The following is a 21,429-nucleotide window of genomic DNA, read 5'->3' on the forward strand; positions in this document are numbered from 1 at the left end:
CTCCAAGGCTTATAATATCGATACCGATACTCACACCGAGGTTCTGATTTTACGGATATATCGAGTATCGACAGATATTCTATAACAATTTTCATACCGACTACCGATTATATCGGTGATATATCAATGGTATACCGATTATCGACGGATATATCAACAAAAATCTTATAACAAAATATAATAAAATATGTACTACTATTCATATTTTTGAATTTCTAATTAAACAATCAAATTTAAAATATACCTATAACTTTTTTCATATAGATATACACTTTTAATATTTACATTACTTTCTCAATATTAAAAAATATAATAAAATAATTTTTTCAAAAAAATTGTTATATTTTTCTACTACATTACAAATATTCTTTAAAATAATAAAACGAATAGTATTATATATTTAATTATTTAGTCTATTAGTATAGCTATCATATATACATATAATACGTTATTTGTCATACATATATAATTATATGTATTATGAAATATATATAAGGAAATATTCATAATATCATTATACGAGGTAAAATATATAAAAAAAATAAAAAAAATAAAAAAAACGATATTTTCAAATTTAGACGATTTTTTGTCGATATTTTGTATCTTTTAACTACTAAAAAATATCGGTGTTTTATCGATATATCATTGATATTTTAACGACATTTACAAAATGATAACGATTACAACAAATATTTTACCGAGACTCTTCAAAAAATGATATCTCGGCGATATATCCCGATATTTAGAACATTGGTCACCTCCTAACATTTGGTATCACGAGATCCAAAGCTGAATGAATCGGCATGTTATCAAAATCTGAAATTAACACAACACATTAACACAAATAACACGTGATGCTCACGTATCAAATATAACACACATACAAAAAACAAAAGCGTAACATTTTGAAAAAATAAAAATAAATAAATAAGTCTAACTTCTAACCAAAGTAATTGCACTGACCCAAATACTTACATTAGTTATAAGAGGAAAAAAAAAACATTAGCTAAGAGGAAACGTTAGGAGTTATGTGGTAAAAAATTAGTCAATTTAAAAAGAAAAAAAGATACTGAAAAAAAAGGCATAGCTCAATATTGAAAGAACGGAGCTTTATTGTTGATAATAACTCTTACCTTGCCTCTTAATCCCTTACAACAGAGCTGGTTAAACATGGACTCTTCATTTTCTTTTTATTGGAGTTAAAGTGTTGTTCATTCTTTACATAAAAAAAAAGTGTTCTTCATTTTTTTAATATTTTTTTGTGACTAAACCAGATAAGCTAGAATGGAAAAACAGGGATAAACTAATTCAGATGTGAGATAGCTGATAGTTTAGTTATGTCATTCTTTGTAGATTCGCAGTAGGGTTAATCTAAGAATAAATACGAAACTAAAAAACAAGGTATATATAGTATTTAAATTTATCATAGTTTGAATTGGTTACTTCGTACCATTTTCTTTAACTTAAACGATAATAAAAAAAAAATAACTTTAACTAAAGCTCGAGATTGAAATAAATAAATAAATAAAACTTAATTGAGGGGTACTTTACGCTTAAAAAAAAAGTAAAAAACCCTTCTATCCAGGGACTTGTGGAAGTACAGAGAGTCCGATATATAATAGATTATATACATAAATCAAAAGGCAAAACCAAATGAAAAAACCTCACATCTTGAGCAGAAGAGCTTCAGGTAGAGAATCGACGAGCTCCGGATTGCTGAGATTGGAAATGGGTTTGAAGATGAAAGCTTTCCAATTCTTAACCGGTAATTCTGCTTCTCTCTTTGCCCATTTTCGTAATTACAATTCACATGCTCAGTTTGAGGCATTGGTCCAATCTCGGTGCAAATCGAGAGACTTTACTGTGGTCGAAGCTCTGCGACTCTTCGATACCTTTTCTGATATGAGACCAACGCCCTCTGTTCGGAGTTTTAATCAATTGATTGATTCAATGTCAAAGAAGAACCAGTTCTCCACTGTGGTCTCTATGTACTCACACCTCGTTAGGTTTCGCGGAACTGATTTCCAGCCCAACGTCTGTACTTTGACCATTGTTGCCAAATGTTTGTGGCGATCAAACAGTGCGAAGTCAGGCTTCTCAGTTCTCTCCGTGGCCATTAAAAGTGGGCTTGGTTCTAATTTGTTCACCATGAATACTCTTCTCCACGGTCTCTGTAAGGAAGGTTCTATGGCTGAGGCTATGGATTTGTTCGAGAAGATGGTCAAGCAGAAAGTTTTGTGCAACGAGGTGACATATGGGACCATCATCAATGGGTTTTGTAAGGCCGGAAAGACCCAAAAGGCAATCGATCTTCTTTATCGAATCCTCAAAATTGAAGGGATTAAACTTGATTTATACTGTTTTAGTGCACTCATCGACGGCCTTTGTAAAAAAGACGAACTGAGGAGGCATTGAGCTTGTTTCGGGACCTGACCAGCCGCGGTCTTCAGCCCAATGTTGTTTGCTATAATTCACTGATTAATGGATTATGCAAATCTGGCTGTTGGGAAGAAGTACAGAAACTTCTAGCTGACATGGACAATGATGGAGTTTCGCCTGATGTCCCGACTTACAATGTTCTCATTGATTCACTTTGTAAAGTCGATAAAATCCTGGATGCGATCTCACTGTTTGAATTGATGCCAACAAAAGGTGTCGAGCCTAATGTTGTCACATTCACTTCTATAATTGATGCGTTGTGTAAGGTTGGCCGATTGGAAGAAGCAAAGCAGTTCATTGAGAAGATGGTCGATTCTGGAATTCTCCCCAACATCATCACTATCAATATAATGTTGGATGCTCTTTGCAGAAACGGAAGAGGCAAAGAGGCACTGGATAATTTTGAAATTATGAGTAAGAGGGGTCTCAAGTCCGATATATCCACCTACAATTCTTTGATCTACGGTTTGTGCAAGTCGGGCTTATGGATAGAAGCAAAAGAGCTGTTTGACAAAATGAAGGATCAAGGTGTATCGCCGAATGTAATAACATACTCTATTTTAGTCGATGCTTTCTCCAAGGTTGGAAGGACAAAAGACGCTTGGGCTGTGTTCAAGTTGATGATTCAAAGAGATATCCCTCCAAACATTATGACATACAGCTCTTTGGTATGTGGGCTGTGTCGTTCTAATAATGTGGAAGGAGCCAAGAGGTTGTTTGACAAGATGGTGTCTCTAAATATCTATCCTAACATCGTGACTGTAAGTATTCTTATCGACGGGTTTGCTAGAGATGGGAAGATGGATAAGGCTCAACAATTGTTTGAAGATATGGTGCAACATGGTTTGGAGCCAAATGTGGTAACTTACACCACATTGATACATGGATATTGCCTACAAGGTGCAATGGAGAAGGCAAAGGAGATGTTTGAAGAAATGTCATCAAAGAATATTCTGCCGAATATCGTTTCGTACAACACTCTGGTCCAAGGCTACATAAAGGGGGATCAAATAGATGTTGCTCTCAAGCTTCTCAAGGATATGATCTATGGTGGCGTGGTACCTGATAATATAGCAAGGAACAGTTTGAAGAAGATTCATGAAATGAGGTTGAAAAGCACGTAAAATAACCCTGCAATAGGCGGTGAAGGTTATTAATTTCGAATATTTACTGGTCTTAGTTTTGACATGTCAAGGTCAGTTATTTCTCTTTTTTTATTTATTTCTGTAAGTTGGAGTAACATATTCCGTAGAAACCAAATGTAATACTCTGAATGTTGAAACTTTGTCTTCTTTGCTGTTTCCACTTGACAACGGCATGGTGGGTATTTGTTTGAAACCAAATTTAAGCATTTGATCGTAATGTTCTTGAAATCACAATAATTAGGTTGTCGTTTAGTGACTGTGATGATAGTACTGGACTCGTATTGATAAAAACGAGTTGTAAAAGAAGTAAAGCCATGATGTTTCGATACAAGTCAGTATTACAGAGAACCAACTGAGAAAAAAAGTAATGCTTCATGGATTTGAATACTGAGAGAGAGAGAGAGAGATTTACCAACCACTTCCATGCGCGAGCTTGAGAGAGTGGATGTGAAAGAACAACTCATCGATCCAACGATATCTGATATTCTAGTTATTTGTTTGGTCGCAAGGCTCATCTACTTCGCTACGCAATATTTTCATATTCTCAAAGCTTGTAGTAAAACTAATATGTGCCTTCAACTCATTATAACATAAAAGGCAATCAGCCTAAAACACATTTAAGTTCACATCACCCAAACATAATAAAAATATCAGTCTCTGTCCCATAGAGAAAATATCTCAAGTGATAAAAATACTAGCTACCTGATTGTGAACAAACTCCAAGACATTATCACGCAGCTTGAACGCCCGTCACGATTGAGCTCCCTTGGGATATTTTCAGAATGGTAAATTTTTTTCAAAATCGTAAACATTTTCAGAATGGTAAATATTTTCATAATTGTAAGCAGTTTATACTTTATAGTAATGTAAAAGATTTTTTTAAGATTGTAAACAGTAAACTCAACCATAGGAAATACCTTGCTGATTCAAAATCGAGCGAAGACATTGGTGTATTCACTGCAACAATATCAGTATGTCGAGGCCCGAGTTGTGTTCGAGATGACTCAGAGCAAGCCTTCTTCAAGGACCATATACCATCACGTGTGCCATTTCCTCTCCCACTTCTCCGTTGCTTTTTCCTCTTTCTTCTGGAAGTTGTCAAAACTGAAATCTAACCCTTGCATAGTAAAAGAAAGCAGTCATATGACTAGAAAAACTCAAATATTTATTTATTTATTCATATACTATTATTGGAAGATCGAGAACATCGTCGATGAGCTTGTGATGGGACATCGATCATTTTCTTACATTTTTGGAACGTTCAGAGAAACGGAGACTTTAAGGCTGCATAACTTTTGACCCGGACACGAGTCTATTCAGCTGCGACCTTTCAGTGGAAAAAAATGCTGTTTAACAGCCTTTATTTCGAGTTTAAGTCTAGAGTTTAATTGTGTGTTTATTTCGTGTCTTTTGGGTTGTTTTGTCCTTTGGTTTTTCCCGACCTTTGGGATTCTCGTGTTGTGTTTTTAAGCCACGTTTTCAGATCTTGTAAGGCAGTTTTTGAAGTAATATTATAAAAAGAAAAACCAATTTTTGTTTCTTTTTTTGAACCGAATTTTGTTGCCCGGGTTTTGTGTTCGTCCGACGAATCAACACGACTTGGAAGAACCTTGGTTGGGTATTCGTGCGCCGAATCAACAACCGAAGTTACCGACTTATCTTACCTTCCGCCTGCATCACCTTGGCTCTTTTGATACTCAATCTAACACCTCAATTACCAATTCGAATAAGAACCTTTAACGATCCGTATTGATTTTCCGTCGAATTCAAACTTCTCTTTTGTCTTTTTCATAGACTTTGAATATTCAGCTTTGTAGAAAAATGCACTCGGAGCTTAGTGACATATACTTCTTCAATGAATGTAGTGAAAAGCACAATGCAGAGGGCTTGAAGGCTTGAAGGCACACTTAGTGGTAACAGGATTCCAAGAGACTGACAATGTTGACTTTTTTGTGATATTCAGTCATGTCATCAAGCGAAGGTTCGACATGCCGTTTCGAGACTCATGATTTACGGAAAATCGACACGTCGACGGAAAACCGAACGAAAAAAAATGTGGGAATTGGCAAATGAAATGCCTTTTTTTTTAATGAAAAATTGACATGCCGATGGAAAACCGAACAGAAATAATGTTGTAGAATATATTAAAACAAACGAGAATGAGCGATCGTTTTTTGGCCAATCGACTCCACGAAAATCGAATGACATTTTAATGGTGAAACAACAATGTGTATTCGCCGCCCGTTTTTGCTCCGGCAGCGGCGTCGCCGCCGATTTTCTCCGGCATTTAAAACACTGCATCAAGCCAATGATGTTAGAGGTGTGGAGTCTAATCGGGGCTGAGGTGACGAAGCTGACGATTGAAGATCTTACGACGATGATTTGCGGATCGACCTATTGTAAAGTTTATATAATAATTGGGTGTATTTTAGAAAGGGAAAAGGAATTTCATACCTGTCTGTTAGCGCTAATGTTTTTCCTATAAATACCCTATGCGCCGATGTTCTTTGTAGAGCACAAGAGAGTTGTAAAGTGGCAAAGTGGACGTAGCTTTCGCATTCAAAGTGAACTACTATAAATCTGTGTGTGCTAATTTTGTTCTTTTCGATTTCGTTTTTTTCTCATTTTTTGTAAGATTTGTGTGTCGAATCCTAACAGAGAGCATAGACGAGATAGAGAATGAGAGAGATAAAGAAAGAAATTACCGTGTCTGAGTGGACGGCAGGCCTACGGCGGAGGTGGAGGCGTGGAGTGACGGCGGACTTGAGCGGTCAAAATTTGATGAAGATGGAGTGAGGTCGAGATTTGGGGGTGGTGAATTAATGATTTGGGAGTGAGAAAAGAGATTTGGGGGTGATGAATTTGGCGGTCGCGGTCGTGGTGGCTTGGGGAGTTGTGGTCGAGGTCGAGGGGGCTTGGCTTGGTCTATTTCAAAGAGAAAGAGAGTCTAAAATAAGAAATAATGAAGCACAAATAGTTATAACCTATATTTAGCCACGAAAAACGTCGTGGCTATCAAAGAAATTCTAAATTATAGGCGCGGAATATGTGCCGCGAAAATGAAATCATGAAATTAGAAACAGTCACGATAAGTCACGGCTGTATCCTTATATGTCGCTGCTGTTCTCGAAAAAAAAAATATATATTTCCATGATAATATGAGTTTCATATCCATTTGGGGCGACACCACCTTTAATCTTCATTTTCATTTTGTTGCTTATTTTTCTTTTTCTTTTGACAAATTTTGAGTTTTCATAGCTGATAGCTACCTTTATTGTGCCATGCTGGGATGAAATGAATAATATGTTGGATCTTAGTGCTGACTTAATAATGGTTTTTATTTTATATATATGTATATTGAAACTAGATATTTGGATGTTGTATTTTCTTGAAATTTCGTTGGCTTACGAAATCCGGTGAAAAATTTATACGTGACAACCCATATGACATTTCCTTATGTAGGACTAAATTAAGTTCCATTTTCAATTTCTTACTATTTTAAAAAATTTACCAAATTATGACTAGTGAAAAAAAAGTCAAATGAGAGATAACAAAATTATACCTATTATACTCTCATACTAATTAACAACATACCATCTTCTCCAATAAAATCTCTTCTTTTTTCTCTTTCTTTCTCCTTTTCCCGCTCAGCCCATCGAGTAAAAGAATTTTTTTTTTGCTAGTCCTAGTTTGGTAAATTTTTGAAAAAGTAGGAAATTGGAAATTGGCCTTAATTTATTCCTATTTTTGGCAATTTTCCCATTATTATCTATATAAAATCGTCACGTTGACTACATTACTTACCCGGTGAAAAGATTTACCTGACAACCCAATTAGTTAAATTTAGAAGAAAAAAGTAGTGCTTCATAATTAATTTGATGAATTAAATAATGTATATCATACAAAATCTCTATTATATAATTTATATACCAACAAACACATGCGAAGCACGCTTACTAACCTAGTATGCATATATATATATATATATATATATATATATATATATATATATATATATTGATTTGACTGAATGAAACATTATTGCAAGTTTGTTTATATATTGATTTGACTGAATGAAACATTATTCAAAGCTTATAGACACATGTTGAGTAAGCTAATCTCAACCGTCGCTGATAGACCATTCACTCATGTAACTTAATATTCATAGTAAGATAACCTTATTCACTTAAAGTAAGCCCATCAAACAAATGAACCCCTACGTGAGAGGTGACAAGTATACATGTCCTCCCTCGGGTTTCCACGAAGATAGCTCGGGGGTGTCGGAGGTTTTCCACGTGGCGGAAGCGTCGGCAACACCATATCTGTCGCCTTTAACGGAATCAGCCGAAGCGTAAGACTCAAGTTCTGCCATCTCCTCGGGCGAAAGCTCCACAGACAGTGCCCCTATGTTCTGTTCGAGATTCTTGATTTTTGTGGTCCCGGGAATGGGACAAACGTCATTACCCTGGTGGTGAACCCAAGCCAAACCCAACTGCGCGGCGGTACACCCTTTTCTCGCAGCCATTTCGCTAACTCGCTCGAATATCATTTTGTTGTTCTCGAGGTTCTCGCCTTGAAATCTTGGAAGATGCTGCAAGGAAATTGGTGTCATGACTTCACAAATCCTGATTAATAGATAAAGCTTGCCACGATAAAATTGTCACAAATCCTGATTAGTATTTGGGTTAGTTTTGTAAGCTGAAAGTTGTATTAATATAGAGATTTTATGGTTGATTTGTTGAATGGGAGGGCAAGCAACTATCAGAGTATTATTTAGGGGATCAAATATAGAAATTTAGCAATATAAGTCACATAAATATAAACATTTACGTTTTAGCCAAGGTTTTGTAAATTTTTCGTAAATAGCCAAAAACTTTAATAAATGTTTCTTAAATAGCCGTATTTACTATGAACTCACTCTGAGTTTTTGGTTATTTTGATAGCGTAAATAGATTTACGTGGTTATTTACCAAAAATTAACGAAACGTTGGTTATTTCAAAATTTATAACGTTTCATATGGCTAGATTGCTACTGGACCCTTTAAAATAATATTAAAAAGCATGCTTAAAAACATTGAACCAACCCTGCGAAAGTCCACGTCTGAAAGACTCTCCAACATTTTAGTACCCGACGAGAGGAAACCGCGTCCCAGAGGACTGTATGCGACGATACCTATTCCGAGTTCCCTGAAATATGGAAAGAGCTTTAGTTTGATTGTGTGCTTGCAATGCTAATAGCTTTATTTAGGTCTATAGGATCTTTGCCTGCAGGTAGGGATTATATCTTCCTCGACGTCTCTCGTCCACAAGGACCACTCCAGCTGGACGGCTGTGATTGGATGAACAGCGTGCGCTCTTCTGATCGTCGAAGCGGAGGCCTCCGATAAGCCGATGTACTTGATCTTACCCTCCTCGACTAGCTTCTTCAGCTCCCCAATCTTCAAAGGGACACAAAGTTATGTCATCCAATGAAATTGTAATAATAATAGAAATGACTAAAAAAAAAGAGGCAACTTATAATAATAAGAGAGAGAGAGAGAGACCGTGATTTCGACAGGCAAGCGAGTGTCGATGCGATGCAGGTAATAGAGGTCGATGCAGTCTAGACCGAGCCGATTCAAGCTCGCCTCGCAAGCGACTCTGACGTAAGAAGGGTCGCCGCGGACCTCCATCTTCCCGTCAGTAAAGCTGGCCCCGAACTTTGTTGCGAGCTCCACCTTCTCCCTCACTCCTCCTTTCAGCGCCTTCGTTATCGCATTTTGATGAGCCACAAAAACCACGACCGGTTAGGGATCACAAAACAGTATTCGCTTTTACCTTAATGTCCTTAACTTGTGAGGATAAGTAAGGGGCTTTTTTGGTTTTTTATTTTTTTTGGTCAAGTGTATTTATTGTATTGTTTGACTCCCTTAACTGAAGAGAATGAAGTTTTTCCTTTTCTGAAATTCATCTGTGCTTCGTTCCCAGTTTTCTCTCAGAGGTCTTGAATCTAAAATGGTATCAGAGCCCCTTACTTATCCTCCTCACAAGTTAAGGACATTAAGGTAAAAGCAAAAACAACTAACTATCAGGTTGATAATCAGTACAAACCTATACACTACTCAACACACAAAGAGAGAATAAACAATAAAATCTAATATTCCGAGAGAGAGAGAGAGAGAGAGACGAGTCGGAATACATACATACCTTTCCGATGAGGATCTCGTTGGTGTGGGGACCGTAGACGTCGGAGGTGTCGAGGAACGTGACTCCGGCGGCGACGGCGTGGTGGATCAGAGCGATCATTTCCGGTTCGGGCTTCGGCGGGCCGTATAAGGCAGACATTCCCATGCAGCCCAATCCCTGCGCCGATACTTCCAAGCCCTGCGACCCCAGTTTCATTCTCCTCACCTTCGTCGCTGATTCTGACGCCATTTCTCTGTCGGTTGAGTTTCAGATGGTGTCTTAGGAAGCGCTGTTGTATAGGCTTCGTTTATATAACGTTTTTGGAGCGGACTGGGGTAGGTGGGCACTAAGTCGTCGACGTATGGTCGGAGTATTAATTGTTTAAATGTTATTATTACATAGTTGCTTACGTATGATATCATTTAAGTTTCCGTTTGATTCAAAGAAATAAAATAAATAAATAAAATTATAAGTTCCCATGCATATCGTTTTGAGTTATCATCATATATGGGAAGTATTTCTGGGGTTAATAATTTTCCCATATAGAACTTTTTATTCATCGTTTTAAGGTTTATGATTATCATTATTACTTTAAACTTCTAGGGTTTTAGTTCTCTAGAAAACGAAACAATTAGGTGGGATTGGAAATAGATTATAGCTGGTTGTGTAATACTTTTTCAACATTAAACCTTTTTTTTAATCATTTAATGAGAATCTAGGCCAAATAGTCGCATTGACTCGTTAAAATCAATGAGAATCTAGGCGAAATAGTCACATTGGTTAAATATTAATAGCATATTTGTTAATGTTTGCTAAAGTTTATAAAATAGCCATAAGGGTTTGATAATGACCAATACACATATATAATTCGTTTTAATGACAATCTAGGCGAAATGGTCACAATGGCTAAATATTATAGCAATTTTACAGATGGTTGCCGAAGTTTATAAAATAACCCTAAGAGTTTGATAATAACAAATTTATTTTTTATAAACAACCAAGTGGTCACCCTCAAATATTAAAATTATAAATTAAAATTATAGTCAAATTATTCAAATAGTAAATATATAGCTATGGTGCATGCGTCTTTGTCTTGATTTACGTTATTTTCTTAATTTTTTAGATATTTAAACTAAAAATTTAACACAGATAAATGGTTATATGCCTAACTCCCTAACATCAGCCTTGTGATATTTAGTTTAATATTTTTTTCATGATCTCTTATTTAAATTTTGATGTGTTTTCATTATATGTAGGACAATTTAATTTTAGATAGATTCAGTCTCATTTTTATTATGTTTGAAACTTGCTTCTAACTAAAGTTTAAATTTGTTTAGACTTCAAAGGGAGAATTTATGTTTGGGTTTGACTTTAACCTTGATTTTAAAAAATGTCGAGTTCATACCCTCTGTTTAATTAAAATGACGAAATTATACCCTGAAATAGACAACATTGCCATGAATCTTATTTTCATTGAATTTTTATTGACTTTTCATAGACGTTGATTATAAAATCTATATATAAACACCAATTATCTTTATCCATTCCCGTCATATATGCAATTTATTTAAAAACTAAAAAATAAACAAACAAACTCGTAATCGTGAAGAACCCATAAAGAGACAAAGGGGTAGAAATCGACAGTTGATAGTCATCAAAATCACAAATTCGAATAGGGAATCCAAGATTCATAATTGCAATTCGAACAGAGAATGAAGTCATATCTTGGGAGATATGAATTTTATTATTTAATTTTAATCTATGACTTTTATTTCAAAATTAAGAATTTAGAAGTTAAGGTACTGATTTGGATTTGATTCGATTTTTCTTATATAATAGTTAGTATCAACGAAAGGGAGATTTGTGACACTGTTATCCATTTTAGGGTATAATTTTGTCATTTTAGTTAAACAAAGAGTATGAACTCGACATTTTTGAAAAATCAAAGGCTAAACTCGACATTTCACTAAAACACAGGTATATATGTGTTATTTTCCCAAGAAAAAATAAAATGTATTCTTCTATGTTGGGATTCAAATTTCGCATTTTGTCGCGGATACCGCATGCCCAAAATGTTTTCGCAAATTTCACAAATATCGCAAAAAATGTCGCAAATACCACATTTATTTTAGAGAATATTGAAACCACCACAAGTATTTTAGATTCTTTTAGAAAATACTGCATATATCATTCATACTACGCGGTATACTCTCGTAAAATAACACGGCGGTAAGAGGTTAACCAATAAACTTGAAGTCGCGACACGATAAGTAACTGATATTTCAAACCTGAAAAGAATCACCTCATACGACCATTTAACTAGATTATCAATTGGAATTTTCATTGCAAAGTTATTATAAGTCCCTTATTTAACTTAAGTGATTGAGCACACCAAACAAATAAGGCCTTGCGTGAGAGAGGTAACAAGAACACATGTGTGCTCACTCGGGTTTCCACGAAGACAGATCGGGAGTGTCAGAGGTTTCCCAAGTGGTGAAAGTACCTCCGTATCTGTCGCCTTTCACGGCATCGGCCGAAGTGTAAGACTCGAGTTCGGCCATCTCCTCGGGCGAAAGTTTCACGGACAAAGCCCCGATGTTCTGCTCGAGATTCTTGACTTTGGTGGTCCCGGGAATGGGACAAACGTCCTCGCCTTGGTGATGAACCCAAGCCAACGCCAGCTGAGCTGCAGTACACCCTTTTCTCGCCGCCATTTCGCTAACCCGCTCGAATATCGCTTTGTTGTTCTCAAGATTCTCGCCTTGAAATCTCGGAAGATGCTGCAAGGAAAATGAGGTAGACTTTTTTTATATCCTTAATTATACAATATAAAACATGCCAAAATGAATAGTCTATCTTCCCCATGTCAATTTTAGGGATTATCCAAATGAAGTAATTTTGTTGATTTCTGAGTTGAAGTATCAACCAAATGACTAAACAGATACAATTATAGCTTACTATTGCAGCCGATTATTGAGAATTTCAGTCTTGCACGTTTTTCCATCATGACTGAAGTAGTAACAGAGAGACACTTTTTTAACATTGAAGATTTTTCACGTAACTTTTAAAGATTCAATATTAAAGTGCAATAAATCAAAAACTTCGAATATTTTTGTCGCCAATAACTCTTTTTTTTTTTTTTTTTTAGATGGAAATCAAACTCTAAAATATGATTTAGGGGTTCAAATTTTGAACTTTGTAGTTGCAGATCTTTAGAGAGAAAAAAAAAAGGTTTAAACCCATTGAAAGCTTACCTTGCGAAAGTCATTATCGGATAGACTCTCCAATATTTTAGCGCCAGACGAAAGGAAACCACGACCTAGAGGACTATATGCAACGATGCCGATTCCAAGCTCCCTGATAAATGTAGAGAAAAATGAAATTGAGAACATGGCAATACTTGATTGCTTATAGCTTAATAACATTTTGAGAACATAGCACAAATTATTTATAGGTCTATAGGATCTTTGCCTGCAGGTAGGGACAATATCCTCCTCGACGTCTCTCGTCCACAAGGACCACTCCAGCTGGATGGCTGTGATTGGATGAACAGCGTGCGCTCTTCTGATCGTCGAAGCCGAGGCCTCCGATAAGCCGACGTACTTGATCTTACCCTCCTCAACTAGTTTCTTCAGCTCCCCAATCTTCAAAATGGACCACAAGAACCCACAAATTGTCAAATCACTCCCAAAAAAACTAATAGAAAGAACAAAAAAATAAAATAAAAGTAAACTTAATAACTAGGTGCAAAAACAAGTTAAAGTGAAGGATTAATCTAGTTAAAGTGATGATCAGTGGACAGATTTTTGGGTACCCTACTTATAACACACATCCCTTGAAAAACTCGTATCAAGTTTATCCTACTCGGTAGATGAGTCACATCCAAAACCTCATAAAATTCTCTAGAGAGAGAGAGAGAGAGAGAGAGAGAGAGAGACCGTGATTTCGATGGGTAAGCGAGTGTCGATGCGATGCTGGTAATAGAGGTCGATGCAATCTAGACCGAGTCGCTTCAAACTGGCCTCGCAAGCTGATCTGACGTAAGCAGGGTCGCCGCGGATTTCCACCTTCCCGTCATCGGTAAAGCTCGCGGCGAACTTCGTCGCCAGCTCAACCTTCTCTCTCACCCCTCCTTTCAGCGCCTTCACAAAAAAAAAAAAAAAATCACTTTCAGAAAGAGAAGAGAGAGAGAGAGAGAGACGAAGACGAAATACAGACCTTTCCGATGAGGATCTCGTTGGTGTGGGGACCGTAGACATCGGAGGTATCGAGGAACGTGACGCCGGCGGCGACGGCGTGGTGGATGAGAGAGATCATTTCCGGGTCGGGTTTGGGTGGGCCGTAAGCTGCTGACATTCCCATGCAGCCCAGTCCCTGCGCCGATACTTCCAAGCCCTGTGAGCCCAGTTTCATTCTCCTCACAGTCATCGTCGTAGCTGCAGATTTGGACGCCATTTCTTTGGGTTAGCGAGATCGAGAGAAGAAAAAGATTGTGTAGTTGGTGTCTGAGCAAACTGTGGTGGTTGGGTTTTTATAGTGTTCTTTTTTCGTTTTTTTTGGGAGCGGAATGTAGGTGGACCCGGTGTCGATGGTCAACGTTTGTTGGGAATGTAATAGAGAAATTTCATTAATTGGACTTAATAAGTCATTAAATATCAAGATTAGACCATAATGTTAAAAATATCTAAATATGGATTTTTGACCCAAAATCGGACAAAAATACCCCTCTGAACCCTATACATTTCTCACTCTTTATTTTTATCATTTCAATCACACTCAAATCCTCTCTACTTAAGCGGTTTTCAAAGAAATTTCATTAATTGGACTTAATAAGTCATTAAATATCAAGATTAGACCATAATGTTTAAAAATATCTAAATATGGATTTTTGACCCAAAATCGGACAAAAATACCTCTCTGAACCCTATACATCTCTCACTCTTTATTTTTATCATCTCAATCACACTCAAATCCACTCAAATCCTCTCTACTTAAGCGGTTTTCAAAAGAATCATGGGTAAGATTACTAACTTAATCATTTTTACAAAGTTTATAATTGTATATGATAGAATGTAACAAAAAAAAATCGATCAGATCTGAAAACAAAGTCTAAAATATGAGTTTTAACTTGTTTGTACGATAGTATACGATGTGGTAGGATGAGATTTAACTTTTTGTACGATGAAATTTAGAAAAAAAAAATTGCACTCTGTATGATGCTGTACGATGCTGTACGATACTGTATGATGCATCTTTGTACGATGTTGTACGATATAGAAGCTAATTTTGCATAGTTTGTCTGTTTTTTGCAATTTTTGTCATGATTAACGACACTTGGGAGAAGGAAGGACACCAATGGGTTTTCACCAATGCAGAAATGCGTGCATTCGTAGTTCCGAAAGAGGTAACGTATACGGAGTTAGTAGATTTGTTATACGAGAAGTTCGAGTTAGACAGATTCGCGTTCGACTTAAAACTCGAAGTCCCATACACAGTGGGTACAATTCCGCTGGGTCCTGCCGTATTGAAGGACAATGGTGATGTTTCGCATTTTATGAAGCACAAATATCGTAATAGATTTCCACTTTGTGTAAGTTTGGTACCGAAACAGATCATTGCACCTATTGCGTATCCAGGAGTATATAAAGGGAAATATGTGGAAGTTGGAAGGGTGTCTCGCAATGAACCGAAGAAGAGACGGAATACACTTGTTATCGAGGATCGACAAAATGATCCTATAATTGAAAACAAAGACGGTGGCTGTGATGAGGACTTGTTTAACGAGTACAAGGGTGCCGAAAACGGTGACGAAGTATATAGGCGTGATAGAGATTGTAATCACAACAGTGGCGAATATGATGGACACAATGGTGATGAATACGAAGATGGCGAAGGTGATGAAAACGAAGGTGGCGAAGGTGATGAAAACGAAGGTGGCGATGGTGATGAAGAGAATAGTGACGGATATGATGGAGATAACAATGATAGAAGTGAATAATTTGAAGAATTCGCCAACCCTGAAGAATATGAAGAATTTGTGGAAACGTTTACAGTACCAACGGGTCATTGTGAACCATCGGGTCAATGTCAGCGTGAGCCTCCGATGATCGGATCACCTATCGTTCCTTATTCATGGAAAGCACCCGAGTTCACCGCTGATGATGTTGTGAAGGAAAACCCGAGTCATTATCCAAGTCATTCTTCTACAGGTAATTTAAGTGGATTCAAATGAGATTCAAGTATAATATGAAACCACCTATTGTTTAACTAACCTTTGAAACTAACAGGTAGCTCAGAAGAAATATATATTGGGCAGCAATTTGAAAACAAGCATGAACTGAAGAAACATATCTACCTGTACGCGTTGAAACATAATTTCGAATTTAGAGTGAAATCTTCTTCGAAAAAGAGATGGTATGTTCTATGCAAAGACGAGAGATGCACATGGAGGTTGAGGGGTGTCGTGCAGTGGTCTGAGATGTGGGAGATTACGTCGTACGAGGGTAAACTGTCACGACCCGCGAGCCTTAGCTCGCCCGCGAGCCGCGGCAGAGGACTTCCGTATCTTACTTAACATAAATAAAATTCATAAAAACTTTGGTGGAAGCGCTTCCGGAAAACATTTTCTAGAAAAACTTTTAAAAGATTTATATAAACGTCTAAAAAATATGGGCGAATTTTTTCGTTTTTCTTAAAACATACTATTCAAAACTTTATAAACAAAAGACTCGTCTTTTAAAAACAAAACAGACTCATTCGCCCTTGACTTAGCCACAGGTCGGCAGCCGTACATACACACGCCTACTTACTTACCGGCTTTTGCTGATGCTCTGCTTAATCTTCTTTAGCTTTGCCTTTATCTACAATATCAAGATAATAACTGTGAGTCGAAAGACTCAGTAAGCGGATATCTATATAACTAATGCATCGTGCACATAACACATAAGCAATACATAACATGCAATTCATATCTTATCATAACTTGCGGAAGTATCGGCTTAGGTCCCGATAAATCCACCTTTCTTAAGAATCAATCGGCTTAGGTCCCGATAAATTCATCTTACTTAGGAATCACTCAGCTTAGGTCCCGAGAGATTCCTCTTACTTAAGAATTCACCAGCTTAGGTCCCGGTGATTCACATCATAACATACTTTCATCATAATCTATGGAATTACCAGCTTAGGTCCCGGTAACTCCTCTTACTTGAGAATATGCCAGCTTAGGTCCCAGCAATTCCCATCATACAATACATTTCATGCTCGGGATCCCTTAATGATATCCGCACAACACATGTCTTATTGGCGCCAGACAGGAGGGTGCACAATCTCCTGCCTAATCCCCGTATATGGGGTATATGTCGGAGGCGGTACCATTCCATGTTTTCTCTTTAATTAACCTAACATGAGAGACTGTTTAGTTCGGGTTCAATCCCGATCTTACATATATTCTTTTCGCTTATTAATTCGTGACTTATAAGATCTCAGGATGTGACTCCCAAAGATCCTATCATAATATCCTCGCTTTTGAATACGAGTCTTAATAACAGTCTCTCATAACCCAGTTTACTAGGACTGGATCTCTTAGGGGGAACTAACTAAACACATAACAAAGGCTCGGGTTCCTAGTTACCTCTAGCCATTTTTGTTAGCCGGACTAATTCCGTTTTCCAATTCGTTAGTGGCTTAAAGCCCTTAATCTTGATAGTGACTTATCTTTTGGCTTATCTTAATCTTGCTTACTAGAAGCACACAAAAATAAATAATGCACGTACAATATATGTATATATATAGATATATATATATATATATAATATTTCTTGATATTGTAGGTGCCTAAAATCCACCTACCTGGATAACGATTCTCACGAATCCTGAAATCTTCTCTTCCAAACAAAAGGGTTCTTCTTAACTCCACGTAACCCAGTCCACGTAAGCTTTCTGCTCGTTGCTAATCCTTATAGCAATCTGGACTTATCTATGGAAGAGAAAGATCGAACGTCGAGCGTACTTAGTATCTCATCCCTCGATACACTAACGTACATACTTCTACTGGAAAGAAAGCTCACAAGGAACGTATTCAAAACGTCCTCCTATTCACGCTACTCAGAGCGTCTTAAACACAAGCAATCAAGAACACACAGGACAAAACAGAGATGCAGAAAAGAATCGACGCCTATAAATAAGGCCTTGACATCGCTTTTCTAACCTAAGCTAAGGAACGTTCTACACTATTCGACCACCTATTCTTCTGACTGGGCAAAGCCCACTGTATAGAATAGGTTCCCGACGGTCGAACTCAAAGAGAAAAGAACGTATATAGAAGTTATTACTAACAATCTATAGCATATGTAAGTTATATGAAAATAACTCAAAACGATACTTTTCAAATATGTTCTAGAAAATATCTTTGACTTGTCTCTTTTATTGACAAGTTATAACCATTAGAGAAATGAAATACATAACGCAAAAAACCTTTCATTTAAAATAAACTAAGTCGTTTATTTTAAATGTCTAACCATATTGCAAATAATTTTGGGTTCGATTTAATAAAATGTTTATGAAATAACCGAACCTTCGGTTCGTAGTCGAACCTTCCTTTTATTTCTATTTTCTTACGTAAATAAAATATTTCTCGTTGATATTCTTTTTCAAAATTAAAAGAGTCGAGCTTATAGTTGAACTCGATTTTTAGTACATATCTTCAATAAGGATATTAAGTAGTTACTTAAATAATCAACGAGTTTATAACGATAACATAATAATTTATTTTTCTTTACTAATTATATTGAAACGAACTTTACCATAAACATAATAACACTATAATTCACAATACATCAAAAGACTTATAAAATTAATTAACGGCTCGCGCCTAGCTCGAGTCGAGACTCGGGAAATTTCTCGACTCGCTAACTTCTAACGGACTCTATTCGGTCCTCACAACATCCCTCGAGGCTGCTCGCATCGCTCGCACGGCACCTCCGCCAATCTTCGGACGGCCTCCTCGCCGTCCCGAGCCGCTGGTCCACGCCATGTTCAGCTCACCTAACCAAGCCGATACTCTCGACAACCAACTCACAACAAGACCAAACTTAACGAACATTTACCAAATTCCAAAACAAACCCGCTATTAAACAAACACCAACATCAAACCAATAATCCTCACAAACCACTAACGCAAAACCGATTCTCAGATTCAAGGTTTTAATCTCACAGCTAAACAGTCACACGGCCAACAACAAAATTCAAACCCAACCTTCTCAGATTCTTGATTTCAATATCACGGCCATATCAACCAAGGAATCATGTCACAAAATCAATAACAACCCACACCAAGCTCAAACACACGGCTGAAACAATTCCAAATCCAAACTCATCCAAAGAAATCCAAGACAAACAATCTCATAAATCCCGAAATCAAGCAATTATCCTTCGATCCAACACTCAACCAAGAATAATCGGGCATAACACAAGAGATTCCAGCTAATTTCCACAAAAGCCCCAAATCTCCAAACCCTAACTCTATGATTTTCCTCAAATCCGAACCATAGAGGAAGATAAGTTCAAAATCGAGCTTACCTTCTCTGTCGCCGTCCCTCTCTCCTTCTTCTCCGGCGAGTTTCTCTGCTCCGGCGTCCTCGGCTTGCTCGCGGCGGCGCTGGTCCCTTCTCGGCCGCGTGTGGGTGGCGCTCGGGCTCGGTGGCTGTCGGCCGAGCGTCCCCTTCGCGAGTTCACCCTCGTCTCGCTCTCTTCCTCTCTCTCACTCTCTCGTCTCTCTCTCTCTCTCTCTCTCTCCCGTGCTCTCTTCTTCTTCTTTCTCTTTTCTTTTCCTTTCTTTTTTTTTTCCTCGCGTGGGCTGGTGTGGTTTGGCCGATAAAGTGATATTCATCACTTAAATAAGATTTCACTTCTTCCTTTCACTCGGCAAAGTGATAAACATCACTTTAAAAAAATCTCATTTCTTTGATTGATGACGTGGATAGGCAATCCTTATCCTATTATTCACAAACCAATCTCTTTTCCTTGTTTTCTTTCAAATGGGTCCCTTAAAAATCATTACAACCAAGTCCTTTCATATAATTATTTAATTAAATCCATAACCTAACGGATTATAATTATATGATTCGAACTCGAGAATTTTCTCGTTCGTTCTCGATTAATTAAAATATATTTAAGGTTTTCTCGGAATTAATTCTCGTTCTTGAGAATTTATTTCTTAAATTAATTTCCGGAATATTTTCTCGGAATTAATTTATTAATCGAGATAACCTCGATAATTCCCTTATTTATTCCGAGATTTCTCCTTACCTTAATATATTTTAAAATTAATTCGATAAATCCATTGGTCCATAGTTCCCTCGAGAATTTAGTTGTAACAACGGAAACTCATTAATTAATTCCAAATCTCCAAATACGAGTGACGCAAAAGCTCGTCCTTACATAAACACTCATGTGGGCATGTTGTTCGAACAGAGGGCCATCGAGGAGCGGCACCATGGGTCATCGGTCACGTATTTAAAGAAAAGTACTCAATTAACTCTATGGCGGAATATTCGGCGCATAACGTCAGGGAAGAAGTGAAGACAAGATGAGGTGTGAACATATCGTATTTGAAAGCTTGGAGATCCAGGGAGAAATCTATTGGGTACGTGCGGGGTACGCCCGAACAATCGTACCAGAAGTTACCGTCTTGGCTGTACATCTTGAAGCAAAAGAATCCTGGGACGTTAACAGACTTTGTGCAAGATGGTGACAAATTCAAGTATGCTTTCTTTTCCATTGGGGCATGTCGTAGAGGCTTCAAAGCATGTCGGCCGGTCATAGCATTGGACGGTGCATTTCTGAAGACAAAATACGGCGGACAGTTGCTTTGCGCAATTGCAATGGATGCGAATTCACAATTATATCCACTTGCATTTGGAGTTGTAGATAGCGAGTGTCATGCTTCTTGGATTTGGTTTTTGAGAAGATTGCAAGAAGTTATCGGTGAAGACGTACCTAATTTGTCGTTCATATTCAATCGCCACGTTAGCATCATACATGGTGTCGAGGTTGTGTTTCCTGGTATCACTCACGGAGCATGTTACCATCATTTACAACTGAATGTCCAACACAAGTTCAATACTGACCATTGTCGCTTTGAACTTTACGATGCGGCTTACGCCTTCAGTAAAACAGCATTCGAAGCTAATTTTAGACAGTTGAGACGTAAGGATGTCGAGATGGCAAAGTATCTCGAAGAAGTTGGTGTCGATCGGTGGGCCAGAGCTTTCTTTCCCGGAAAACGGTAAAAGTCTAGAACTTCTTTTGTACTGAATTTTTTATGTCGTTGATTATATAAATCATGTATGTTTTATATAGGTACGACCTAATGACGAGCAACAACGCAGAAAGCTTCAACAACAAAACAAGGAATGCTAGGACGTTTCCCATTACGACGTTGCTCGAGTTTATTCGATTCACACTCCAAACTTGGTTTTTTGAACGAGAAGAGATAGCGAACAAGTTGAACACAAAATTGACACCAACGTGGCAAAATGATCTCGCACAGCTAAATAATAAGGCACAGTTCGTCAATGCGTACGAGCTTGGTCTATATGAATGTCATGTCAAAGACGCAAGAGGTGATTTCGATGTAGACCTTATGGCGAAGACATGCACTTGCGGACTACCACAACAATTG

General features: G+C 37.4%; 2 protein-coding genes, 1 long non-coding RNA gene and 1 pseudogene across 3 annotated transcripts; 1 reads left to right on the forward strand and 3 right to left on the reverse strand.

The window, feature by feature from the left end:
• Positions 1-1,644: 1,644 nt before the first annotated feature.
• Positions 1,645-3,760, forward strand: LOC149394153 (uncharacterized; annotated as a pseudogene).
• A 3,855-nt stretch (positions 3,761-7,615) lies between these two features.
• Positions 7,616-10,009, reverse strand: LOC149394154 (putative aldo-keto reductase 2). The gene is made up of 5 exons (XM_089617262.1): positions 9,771-10,009; positions 9,128-9,328; positions 8,850-9,022; positions 8,669-8,771; positions 7,616-8,175 (listed from the first exon to the last, which is right to left on the reverse strand). The coding sequence occupies exons 1-5, from the start codon at positions 9,996-9,998 to the stop codon at positions 7,801-7,803; spliced, it is 1,080 nt and encodes a 359-aa protein (XP_089473388.1). The 5' UTR covers positions 9,999-10,009; the 3' UTR covers positions 7,616-7,800.
• A 2,060-nt stretch (positions 10,010-12,069) lies between these two features.
• Positions 12,070-14,261, reverse strand: LOC149394155 (putative aldo-keto reductase 2). The gene is made up of 5 exons (XM_089617263.1): positions 13,968-14,261; positions 13,688-13,891; positions 13,221-13,393; positions 13,004-13,106; positions 12,070-12,529 (listed from the first exon to the last, which is right to left on the reverse strand). The coding sequence occupies exons 1-5, from the start codon at positions 14,202-14,204 to the stop codon at positions 12,191-12,193; spliced, it is 1,056 nt and encodes a 351-aa protein (XP_089473389.1). The 5' UTR covers positions 14,205-14,261; the 3' UTR covers positions 12,070-12,190.
• A 2,050-nt stretch (positions 14,262-16,311) lies between these two features.
• On the reverse strand, positions 16,312-19,971 carry LOC149394156 (uncharacterized). Its single transcript, XR_016299774.1, has 3 exons — positions 19,326-19,971; positions 17,598-17,724; positions 16,312-16,609 (listed from the first exon to the last, which is right to left on the reverse strand). It is a non-coding gene; the product is annotated as an uncharacterized LOC149394156 (long non-coding RNA).
• Positions 19,972-21,429: the final 1,458 nt, after the last annotated feature.

This window comes from Urtica dioica, chromosome 6 (genome assembly GCF_054948205.1).
Source record: "Urtica dioica subsp. dioica isolate 48M chromosome 6, U.dioica_male_clone48M_v1_H2, whole genome shotgun sequence".
NCBI classification, from domain to species: domain Eukaryota; kingdom Viridiplantae; phylum Streptophyta; class Magnoliopsida; order Rosales; family Urticaceae; genus Urtica; species Urtica dioica.